Raw genomic sequence first — 12,500 nt, forward strand, 5'->3', positions numbered from 1 at the left:
GTGAGAGAGAGAGTGCGTGTGTGTGAGAGAGAGAGTGCGTGTGTGTGAGAGAGAGTGCGTGTGTGTGAGAGAGAGTGCGTGTGTGTTAGAGAGAGTGCGTGTGTGAGAGTGTGCGTGTGAGAGAGTGCGTGTGTGTGCGTGTGAGAGTGCGTGTGTGCGTGTGAGAGAGCGAGTGTGTGTGTGTGTGTGTGTGTGCGTGCATGTGAGAAAGAGTGTGCGTGTGTGAGAGAGAGAGAGTGTGTGTGTGTGTGCGTGTGAGAGAGAGTGCGTGCGAGAGAGAGAGAGAGAGTAAAATATGAAATCTTTTTTTCAAATAAATTCATCAAAATTAAGAGAATTTAGGATAAAAAAATGACAAATATTGGCTCAGTCAAAACCTAATTCAAAGGAAAAACAGGATTTCTTATCTAATCTTGATTTATGAATAGTTAAGCTTTTGTATGTTTGTGTAAAATGAATGAAAATGTAATGGAGATCTGTTGGAAGTTGTATTTTCAGTCTGAAGTGTTGCTTATACACAACATTTACATTTAGAGATCATTCTGACGTATTGTGTTCCATTCAGTTTATTCCTGACATTTCTTTACTTAGTCTTTAAAAAAAGTTTTCCCTTTACTTTACTTAACGCTGCAGAAACGCTGAGCAGTTGTTATGACTCCGTCATTGCTCACTGTAATATCTACAGTATGTATATAAATGTGTGTGTGTTTCAGGAGGCGGCGCGATGGTGAATATGGGAATGGACCGCATGAACTCCGGCTTCGACCGGATGGGCGGGAACATGGACGGCGAGCTGATGCTGACTCTCTGTTCTCTGTCCATCAGGTGGAGGATATGCAGGAATGGGGAATGCTGGGATGGGACCCATGGGCTCTGGATTAGGTCACACGCAAAATCACATTCACATGCTATTTATTCTGATTTGATGTAAACCCTTTTTAAGGGTTTCTGCGAGTCTTAATTCACTCTTCCATAAATTAAAGCAGAACGTTATAAAGTTATGTTTCATGATCTGCTAAAAATCAATCTCTTCCTCAGGATTTCTGTCTCGTTTTCCAGCACAAGTATCTTAACATCCTTAAGATACATTTACTTCATATAGAAAATGAACAGATGAAGACTTGAACATTGAAATTGAACATAGTTTAAATCTTACATTTAAAAAAATATATATAAAAAAACTGCAAAATATGAAATCTTTTTTTCAAATAAATTCATCAAAATTAAGAGAATTTAGGATAAAAAAATGACAAATATTGGCTCAGTCAAAACCTAATTCAAAGGAAAAACAGGATTTCTTATCTAATCTTGATTTATGAATAGTTAAGCTTTTGTATGTTTGTGTAAAATGAATGAAAATGTAATGGAGATCTGTTGGAAGTTGTATTTTCAGTCTGAAGTGTTGCTTATACACAACATTTACATTTAGAGATCATTCTGACGTATTGTGTTCCATTCAGTTTATTCCTGACATTTCTTTACTTAGTCTTTAAAAAAAGTTTTCCCTTTACTTTACTTAACGCTGCAGAAACGCTGAGCAGTTGTTATGACTCCGTCATTGCTCACTGTAATATCTACAGTATGTATATAAATGTGTGTGTGTTTCAGGAGGCGGAGCGATGGTGAATATGGGAATGGACCGCATGAACTCCGGCTTCGACCGGATGGGCGGGAACATGGACATGGGGCGTGGCTTCGGCCAGTACGGAGGCGGCTCGGGTCACATGGGTGGAATGAGTGACAGGGGGGCGGGGTCTAAGGCCGGATGCCAGATCTTTGTGAGAAACGTACGTATGATGATGAGTGAACATGATGGAGTGTGTGTGTGTGTGACTGAAGTGTGTTGAGAATCGTCTCTGTGTGTGAGAGAGTGCGTGTGTCACTGAAGTGTTTGATGAGAGTGTGTTTGTGTGTCACTGAAGTGTGTGTTTGATGAGAATCGTGAGTGTGTGTGTGTGTTTGTATGAGAGAGAGAGAGAGAGAGTGTGTGAGTCTGTGTGTGTGTGTCACTGAAGTGTTTGATGAGAGTGTGTGTGTGTGTCACTGAAGTGTGTTTGATGAGAATCGTCTGTGTGTGTGTTTCCGCAGCTCTCGTACGATCTGACCTGGCAGAAGCTCAAGGAGAAGTTCAGTCACTGCGGTACGCGAGTCTCATTTCTACTACAGCAGCATTTGATTTAAAACATTACAAGCTTAAGAATGAACGTCTCTGTTCTTCAGGTCAGGTGATGTACGCTGAAATAAAGATGGAGAACGGCAAATCCAAAGGCTGCGGGACGGTGCGCTTCGACTCTCCTGAGAGCGCAGAGAAAGCCTGCCGCATGATGAATGGAACCAAGATCAACGGACGAGAGGTTGATGTTCGTATCGACCGCAACGCTTGAGACACACTCACACACAAACACTCACACACTCACACTCTCACACACACTCTCTCACACACACACACACTCTCTCTCTCTCGCTCACACTCACACACTCACTCACACACACACACACACACTCTCTCGCTCACACTCACACACTCTCACACACACACACACTCTCTCTCTCTCGCTCACACTCACACACTCACTCACACACACACACACACACTCTCTCGCTCACACTCACACACTCTCACACACACACACACTCTCTCTCTCTCGCTCACACTCACACACTCACTCACACACACACACACACACTCTCTCGCTCACACTCACACACTCTCACACACACACACACTCTCTCTCTCTCGCTCACACTCACACACTCACTCACACACACACACACACACTCTCTCGCTCACACTCACACACTCTCACACACACACACACTCTCTCTCTCTCGCTCACACTCACACACTCACTCACACACACACACACACACTCTCTCGCTCACACTCACACACTCTCACACACACACACACTCTCTCTCTCTCGCTCACACTCACACACTCACTCACACACACACACACACACTCTCTCGCTCACACTCACACACTCTCACACACACACACACTCTCTCTCTCTCGCTCACACTCACACACTCACTCACACACACACACACACACTCTCTCGCTCACACTCACACACTCTCACACACACACACACTCTCTCTCTCTCGCTCACACTCACACACTCACTCACACACACACACACACACTCTCTCGCTCACACTCACACACTCTCACACACACACACACTCTCTCTCTCTCGCTCACACTCACACTCACACGCACACACACTCTCTCTCACACACTCACACACACACACACACACACACACACACACTCTCTCTCTCTCTCTCTCGCTCACACTCACACTCACACACACTCACACTCACACACGCACTCTCGCACGCACGCACTTGCACGCACACTCTCAGACACACACACTCTCTTACACACACACAGAGGCCGGCTTTTGTTTTGTTTTAAAAACATCATGACTGTCATATCAGCGATCTCACCAGCTTCAGCACGCACACTCTCACACACACACATTCTCTTTCAGACACACACACACTCTCTTACACACACACAGAGGCCGGCTTTTGTTTTGTTTTAAAAACATCATGACTGTCATATCAGCGATCTCACCAGCTTCAGCTCCACGTGTTAGAGACCACCTTTACTTTAGCTTTTTCTTTTTTGGTAACATTTTAATTTGTGGGACGTTTGTCTCTGACTACATTTTAAAAAATAAAAAGCTGGCTGTTGTAAATTCCGTCTGGGTCTCAGTTTGTCAGATCTCACACAAGTGTCACATTCTTGACTATTTTTGTATTGTTAATTTTTATCTTAATATTTTGTATTCCCAAAAATACTTCTTAGGAATATGCTTAAGACAAAACTTAAGAACTCATATTCTTAAAAATCTTTGTATATAATTTAAAATAACTTCTATGTCTTCAAAGATGTTTGAGTTCATTACACTAGCTACATAAAGTACATAATACAACATAATTACTTTTTTATAATCAAACAAGAAAATCAGACATCTAAACCTGGGAAGAAATTCAATATTTGAGACCTTAAGAAATACTTCTCAATACTTGCACTTCATGAACTTATAATTAATCTTAGGAACTTTAATTTTTTCTTAACATTCTTAAACATTTCTTGACTGCTCTTTTCCTATTTTCTCCTTTAAGAAAAAGCTATTTCTCAAATACTCAAATTAAGATTGAGATTTTTAAAAAATCATTGTAAATAAAGTCACCAAGTAGTTGTTTATTAAAAGGTTACAGGTTCTTAACCGTAAGCTTTATAAGAGGCATCAATGAAGAAATGCCTTTCAAATTCTTAGTTCTGTACGTAATAGAAACAAAAACACTTTTTGTGCACCATGAGAGTATTTTTATTGTAATGTGTTACAGTAATAAGAAACATGTCTGGTGAACTGCCTGAGGTAGACATTTACCTGAACATACCGTGGAAATAAATGATGCACTGTTAGAATGGTTTGGATACAGTCAGTGGTCGATTACTAAACAAATTAAATTTGAACTACAAGCTCATTCTTGTTAAAACAGATTTTTTCTCATTTATCACATTGATCAAAATCCCTGAGCAATAACGTTTTATAAAGAATCAGCTCTTGCCATCATGAAAATAAACTGGGAAACCAGAAAAATGTGCTCATTACAAGACAAATTACTGAAGACTGTAACGCTGATATATCTGACATTATTTATACAACTTTTATGAGCTATTTTTTGCCACGGCCATTTTTGACCGCAAAGGTACCAAGTGATACTTTTTTTTATTTGAATGACCCGTTAACATATCTGAACCATGTATATGATGACACCATGATGTTTTTGTGTTCACAGCTAATGCGACAAAACAAAAGTCACCAAGTGTCATTCTGTTCCGATGAAGCGTAAAAATGTACAAAATGTACTTTTAATGACTTTTTAGACTTTTAATGATGTGATGGTAAATGACACTTTATAAAGCGGAGAGTTCCGGTGCTTGACTCTGATTGGCTGAGCCGTGTTCGAAGCTGTTGTGAATGACTCTACAAAGTAACACACACCTTTGTTTAGGTTTGTGTGTTGCTCGGCAACCACTTTGTAGCAACCACAACTGTTTCTGAGGAGCTACATTGTTTGGTGGAAGAATACTGTGTTTATTAATATCACTACATTTTATTTACTCTGTTTTATTTTGTGAAACCTTACTACGTATATGGAATAACCGTTTTATAAAAGCAGTAATCCCCGTGAAGCCGTGGTTTACAGTGAATTTACCTAACAACGCCCCTTCACCACGGCTTCACAGGGCTTATTGCTTTAGTTTAACATGATTGAAGAGCATAAAAGAATGTTTTATGTGAATGTGTGAATGTTTCATGATACAGTGAGGTCAAAAGCATCCCTTGTTACAGAATCACTTCATGGCCCATTGTTTGACATGAACATGAGGCACTGATGCACTAAAAGCAATGCAGTGAAAAAAACTTTTTGTCCATAAAGTGTCCTCACACGATGGTTCCCCAGCTGTGTATCATTGCAGTGCTCATCAGTCGGCGCAGGCGCGGATGGGATTGTTCCCGATGATCCCGAGCTCGTAGAGGATGGACAGCGTGGCGAAGAGCACGTAACACACCAGAGACACCAGACCCAGCTTCCAGTCCAGCTTCCAGCCGTTGATGTGAACGGACACAAAGAGGAAGACGATGGAGAGCAGCAGCGTGCAGGACATGAAGACCAGGCCGCTGCTGTTGACCTCCACCGGAGACCCAGAGTCCACAAACACCGTCTTGATGAACCACGGCAGACCCAGACACAGCATGTCGAAGACGTTTGAGCCCACGATGTTGGACATGGCCATGTCAGCTTTACCTGCGAGAGACGAGTCACTGATCAACCGCACGCTCTGCGCTGTGTGCCGTTTGGACGTGTGAGGGTTTCTTTACCTTCGCGAGCCACCATCACGCTGGCCACGGTGTCCGGGATGCTGGTTCCTGCCGCCAGGAGCGTCATTCCCATCACTGTGTCCGGGATTCCCAGCGTCTCGCCTGAACACAGACAGCAGATCCTGCTAAGATGGCTAAAAGATTCCCTTTAATATCAGACATAACTGAGTTCAGTACATATATGTGACCCTGGAGCACAAAACCACTCATAAGGGTCAATTTATTGACATTTAGATTTATGCATCATCTGAAGCTGAATAAATGAGCTTGTTAGGAGAGGATAATATTTGGCTGAGAATACATCTATTTGAAAATCTGGAATCTGAGGGTGCAAAAAAATCTAAATATTGAGAAAATCATCTTTAAAGTTGTTCAAATGAAGTTCTTAGCAATGCATATTACTAATCAAACATTAAGTTTTGATATATTTACGGTAGGACATTTACAAAATATCTTCATGGAACATGATCTTTACTTAATATCCTAATGATTTTTGGCATAAAAGAGAAATGTATAATTGTGACCCATACAATGTATTGTTGGCTATTGCTACAAATATCCCCCAGCGACTCAACACTGCTTCTGTGCTGCAGGGACACATGTTTATCTGGAGTCATTAAAGGGACAGTTCACCCAAAAATGAAAATTCTGTCATAATTTACTCTCGTTCCAAACCTGAGTCTCTTTCTTCTGTTGAGCACAAAAGAAGATATTTTGAAGAATGTTGGTAAGCAAACAGTTGACGGTAGCCACTGATTAAATTCTAAATCAGCTATAAGCAGCTTTACAAAAGATAAAAGTTTGTTAATTCTTTATTAATGCAATAAAATACTATATTATTTGACCTAACTACTTTAAAGTCACCCGAACGTCCCTTATTTACTTATTTTTATCAATAGATTTATGTATTTGTTTTTAATTGTACTGTTCTTGTTTTTCGCTGGTCATCAAATTGGAGGAATTGGTTAGAGGCATTTGATGTAACTAAAATGAAATATCTAGAATATGAAAAACTAACGTGAGAATGTAAGATTGTACTGAATTTTTGCAATGTTGAGGCTAAAAATAAAATTAAAAAAATTGCATGTGTTAAATATGCATGCTAAACCAAATGAGACGTTATTGAGAGAGAACGGAAGCCAAACTTTGAAATGCAGATATAAAGCTAAAAATATATATTTATGTTTTTGACAGAATTCTCAGCAAAAACAATAAAATTGTGAAATATTATTAGAATGTAAAACAGCTGTTTTCTCTGTGAATCTCTGTTAAACTGTAATGTATTTCTGTGATGCGCAGCTGTATTTTCAGCATCATTCCTCCAGTCTTCAGTGTCACATGATCTTCAGAAATCAGTATAATATGCTGATCTGCTGCTTAATAATATAAAACCTGATACATTACCACTAAAAAGTTAATCAAGGATGCATTAAATTGATAAAAAGTGACAGTGAAGACGTTTATAATGTTACAAAAGATTTCTATTTCAAATAAATGCCGTTCTTTTGAACTTTCTATTCATCTGTGAATCCTGAAAAATAAAATGCATCACAGTTTCCACAAAAATATTGTGCAGCACGACTGTGTTCAACATTGATAATAATCAGAAATGTTTCTCGAGCAGCAGATCAGCATATTATACTGATTTCTGAAGATCATGTGACACTGAAGACTGGAGGAATGATGCTGAAAATACAGCTGCGCATCACAGAAATACATTACAGTTTAACACATATTCATATAGAAAACAGCTGTTTTAAATCATAATAATATTTCACAGTTTTGTACTGTATTTCTGATCAAATAAATGCAGCCGTGGTGAGCAGAAGAGACTTCTTTCTGAAAGGTTACAAATCTATGAGGGGCGTCTCTGAGGGGCAGGAGGTTCAGAGTGAGGTCCTCGTCCTCAGGGTTTCTCTCTCAGTACCTGATCATTAGAGTCGCTCTAAAGCTCCGCCGGCTCTCCAGCGCTCATGTGAATCTGTGTGACCGTGTGCAGGATAATAATCCTATTATATGCAGCTGCATCACATGGTTTCTCACAGACCCCGTGGGCTTCAGCCGACCGTAATCCAGCGCGGACCGAGCGGAGAGACTCGAGTCTCCAGCATCATAATCCTTCAGGATACAGCGCTGGCATTTCAGGAATGGAGACGGTGCATGTGACCCGCTCCAAAACCCGACATCTGCAGCGCAGCTACACGACGACTGCGGCTGGGAACTAATGCAATGCGAAATAATCAATCAGAGCAAACTAGACATGCTAAAACCTGCAACACTGAATTGAAACACGACTAACATGCAGGATAAAACTAGATGTGACTCTGGAGGAACAACGGCAGTTTTTTCTGTCAATTGCATACAGTATGAAATATTCCACACACTTCAGAAAGGGCAGATCACAAGAGCGACTGTGTCACACAACATCACACCTGCATGTCTGCACTAATGCTGGAAAATGTTGATTTACAACAAAATATCAGAAGTACTATTTCAGATAAGTAACGCAAGTTACTTTATTTTCCCATGTGTTGACCGACAGCTCTCCTGTCCCGTGTTGAGAGAAATCAGGAGGGATTTTCCTTCAGCCTGAGGATTATTAAATTCACTTTTGGTGTGAAAGGGCCTTTACAGTTGCCACAAATATAACTTTTGTTATTTTTTTGTTATTAAAAAACAAATAAGCAAACACAGCTCAGGTGACAAAAAGTAATGTAATGCAGTACTTTCCATAAAAACTAAGAAATGCAATTAGTTACTTTTTTATGGAGTAGTGTAATATTATAATGCATTACTTTTAAAAGTAATTTTCCCCAAAACTGGCATTGCAGCTACTTAGAGGTGTGCGATAGGACTGAAATCTTTACCATGATTTAAGTACTTTTTAGCCACAGTGAAGAACAACATTACAAAATAGTAATTCTGCCTGAAATCAGAGACATTACTAATTTAAATTAACGCCATATCTTCTGTTTCTTAACATCATCGATTAAATGGATGATAATTCAATTTGGAGGATGTTAAACTCACATCAGACTCTTTGACGTCCAGCTATTTTTCACCTGCGACATACGATCTTATTTTCATAAATACTATTTTTTAGAATCACTTAGTCTCACTTTGAACAAAACCGTCAAACATTTAAATCTCGTAATCGAACAAAACCGACAAACATTTAAATCTCGTAATCGAACAAAACTGGCAAACATTTAAATCTCGTAATCGAACAAAACCAACAAACATTTCAATCTCGTAATCGAACAAAACCGACAAACATTTAAATCTCGTAACTGAACAAAACCGACAAACATTTAAATCTCGTAACTGAACAAAACCGACAAACATTTAAATCTCGTAATCGAACAAAACCGACAAACATTTAAATCTCGTAATCGAACAAAACCGACAAACAATTGAATCTCGTAATCGAACAAAACTGACAAACATTTCAATCTCGTAATCGAACAAAACTGACAAACATTTCAATCTCGTAATCGAACAAAACTGACAAACATTTAAATCTCTTAATCAAACAAAACCGACAAACATTTAAATCTCGTAACTGAACAAAACCGACAAACATTTAAATCTCGTAATCGAACAAAACCGACAAACATTTAAATCTCGTAATCGAACAAAACCAATAAGGCATTATAGACAAAACATTGTGACTTTCTGTAAAGCTACTTTGAATCTATGTGTTTTGTGAAAAGTGCTATATAACTAAACTTGACTTGCATTCCTGTAGCTCATCGGGTTGATGTTCGCAACACAAAGGTCGTGGGTTTGATTCCCAGCACTGCCGGTCACTGTGATGACTGTCTACCAGATAAATCACTGCAACAACAGAACAAACAGACGAAAGCACGTTTACCGACGACGGTGACCATCCACACCAGCACGTATGTGAATCCGGAGATCCAGACGGCCGACATCAGGAAGGTGATCATGTAGCACCTCCTCCAGAAGCGTCTCCTGCAGTCGGGAACGGTCAGGAACAGCAGCACGACGACCGGCAGCGACAGAACCCACAGGATCCGCTTCAGATCGTGCTCCGGCATCGTGAACACGCTCTTCTGCTCTGAGAGAGAGAGAGAAACGTGCAAACGTGAGGCTGCTGAAGACACACTAAACAGAATGAGATGCATTTTTTTAAAGTTAAACTACTTTCAACTTGAAACAAATGCTACTTTTGCACATTGGCTTAGAGACTCATGCATCAGCTTACACTGGAAAAATGTGTTCAGTACAAGTTCACAGCCACAAATTCTATGCCGGTCTTGACATGCATTAGAGAAATGGACTCCAAGTTAATGATGTCTTAATAAACGTATATATATATATATAAGCCAAATGTATGTAATGAACCAGCTTTTTATGTGTGTTTTTCTATTATTATTATTACTATTGTATTAATATATTTTAATAATATATTAATTATATAAATATTTTATTTCTATTTTTATTAATTTATGTATTTAAAACCATAAAGAATCTATTTTTGTCATTACTATTTGTATTATTTATTTATTTATTTGGGCTGAAATTTATATAATGGGGCATCTTTTTATTTGTTTTTTGTATTAATGGATTATTATTATTATTTATTATTTGCTTGTTATATGCAGTAGAAATTTGTTTTGCGGGTATGGGATCCTTTGTAGGCATTACCAAAATGATAATAAAAAGACTTTAACAAAAAGACAGTGAGATGCAACAGAAAAGCAGAAAGATGTTTTGATGTGAAGAGGTTGTGACGTGATGACGTACCGTCGGTTATCTCGTTAAGACCGTGCAGGCTGAGCGAGAGGTGGGAATATCCGGAGTCGTCCTGGAAGATGCCGCTGTCGGCTCGGGAGCGGCGGTGAAGGCGGAGGCTGCTGTCGTCGCTCCATCCCACCAGCGGTTGCTGTTCGTCGTGCTCCCGCAAGCTCTTATTCAGACACGAGCAGCACGGGCTGAAGCGCTGCATCACGTACTCACTGATCTTCAGATCGAAACACAGCACACACACGTACACGCCATACACCAGCAGAAGACAGGCGCTGTCATACCTGCAGACACAACCATCAGATCACAGTCAAAGCTGAGGGCTATGAAGATAGCGGATGATGTACTTTTGCTGGCCAAACTGTAAGTGATGTTTGCGTCACTTTTTTTTTTGAGTAAGGCTGTTGTCATCTTGCAAAAATGATGTCATTTGGAGCTCGAGTCTGCGCAGTACTGATTCGTTTGAAGCCAGAATCTGTGCAAAAGTGATTCATTTGGAGTCATAATCTGCACATAAGTGATTCGTTTGGCGCCTGAGTCTGCGCAGTACTGATTCGTTTGGAGCCTGAGTCTGCGCAGTACTGATTCGTTTGGAGCCTGAGTCTGCGCAGTACTGATTCGTTTGGAGCCTGAGTCTGCGCAGTACTGATTCGTTTGGAGCCTGAGTCTGCGCAGTACTGATTCGTTTGGAGCCTGAGTCTGCGCAGTACTGATTCGTTTGGAGCCTGAGTCTGCGCAGTACTGATTCGTTTGGAGCCTGAGTCTGCGCAGCACTGATTCGTTTGGAGCCTGAGTCTGCACAGTACTGATTCATTTGGAGCCAGAGTCTGCGCAGCACTGATTCATTTGGAGCTCAAGTCTGCACAGCAGTGATTCGTTTGAAGCCAGAGTCTGCGCAGTACTGATTCATTTGGAGCCTGAGTCTGCGCAGTACTGATTCATTTGGAGCCCCAGTCTGCGCAGCACTGATTAATTTGGAGCCTGAGTCTGCGTAGTACTGATTCATTTGGAGCCCCAGTCTGCGCAGTACTGATTCATTTGGAGCCTGAGTCTGCGCAGTACTGATTCGTTTGGAGCCTGAGTCTGCGCAGTACTGATTCATTTGGAGCCCCAGTCTGCGCAGGAGTGATCGTGAGGTGGAGCTGCTGTATCAAAGTCCCGCCCAAACTCCTGCAAACCCGTTGCGAGCTCACAGTCATTACACCACACCCCGTTTTTATAGCATCAAATAACAAACTAAACGCAAACTTGTAAAAAAAAAAAACATATCAGCGTGACAAGAACTACCTAACTAATGATTGAATCTATCTTTGGGAAAAATATATTTGAAGTATAATTAGAATTTTTAGCTCGACTTATGTCCAATAGCTTACACGGAGAGGGCGGGGTTAATGACCTTTACTGCAGCCAGCCACCAGATGTTTGCACCAATGTTTTGGCTTTGCTTTTCAGGACGTGTCCGGCGTACTTGTTATGAACAGTGTGCTGCTACTTTACTAACTGATCAAACACAGCATTTTTATAAAAAACTGTTTTGTTCAGACTCAGAGTGTGTCTGAGGCTCAGAATCATCACAGACTCACCAGTGAACTCTGTTATCTGAGATGATGGCGATGACTGCGGTGACGCTGATGGCGTACGCCACACAATCCCTGAACAACGGCCAGCAGGAGAGACGACCCACCTGTAAAACACACACATGCACACGCTTACACCACGTGAATAACGAGCGTGTTGTGTGTGTGTGTGTGTGTGTGTGTGAGGTCACGCACCGCAGAGGTCAGCAGGCCACACGCCGCACAGATGCACAGCAGGTTATAGACG

The 12,500-nt window shown here is 40.7% G+C and overlaps 2 protein-coding genes across 2 annotated transcripts in view; one reads left to right on the forward strand and one right to left on the reverse strand.

The window, feature by feature from the left end:
- The window catches only part of LOC107568149 (myelin expression factor 2-like), an 11,021-nt gene extending 8,574 nt beyond the window's left edge, over positions 1-2,447 (forward strand). Inside the window, exons 13-16 of the mRNA XM_016254012.1 lie at positions 826-882; positions 1,609-1,787; positions 2,089-2,140; positions 2,221-2,447. Of these exons, the coding sequence (XP_016109498.1) occupies positions 826-882; positions 1,609-1,787; positions 2,089-2,140; positions 2,221-2,384 (452 nt within the window). The 3' untranslated portion in view covers positions 2,385-2,447. The remainder of the gene's footprint in view (positions 1-825; positions 883-1,608; positions 1,788-2,088; positions 2,141-2,220) is intronic.
- Positions 2,448-5,226: 2,779 nt separating this feature from the next.
- The window catches only part of slc24a5 (solute carrier family 24 member 5), a 10,625-nt gene continuing 3,351 nt past the window's right edge, over positions 5,227-12,500 (reverse strand). Inside the window, exons 4-9 of the mRNA XM_016254071.1 lie at positions 12,449-12,500; positions 12,260-12,360; positions 10,677-10,960; positions 9,781-9,987; positions 5,907-6,008; positions 5,227-5,832 (exon numbers count right to left, since the gene is read on the reverse strand). The exon at positions 12,449-12,500 is cut by the window's right edge and continues 52 nt beyond it. Coding sequence (XP_016109557.1) covers positions 5,510-5,832; positions 5,907-6,008; positions 9,781-9,987; positions 10,677-10,960; positions 12,260-12,360; positions 12,449-12,500 — 1,069 coding nt within the window. The 3' untranslated portion in view covers positions 5,227-5,509. The remainder of the gene's footprint in view (positions 5,833-5,906; positions 6,009-9,780; positions 9,988-10,676; positions 10,961-12,259; positions 12,361-12,448) is intronic.

This window comes from Sinocyclocheilus grahami, unplaced genomic scaffold, assembly GCF_001515645.1.
Source record: "Sinocyclocheilus grahami isolate Dianchi unplaced genomic scaffold, SAMN03320097.WGS_v1.1 scaffold1222.1, whole genome shotgun sequence".
Lineage (NCBI taxonomy): Eukaryota > Metazoa > Chordata > Actinopteri > Cypriniformes > Cyprinidae > Sinocyclocheilus > Sinocyclocheilus grahami.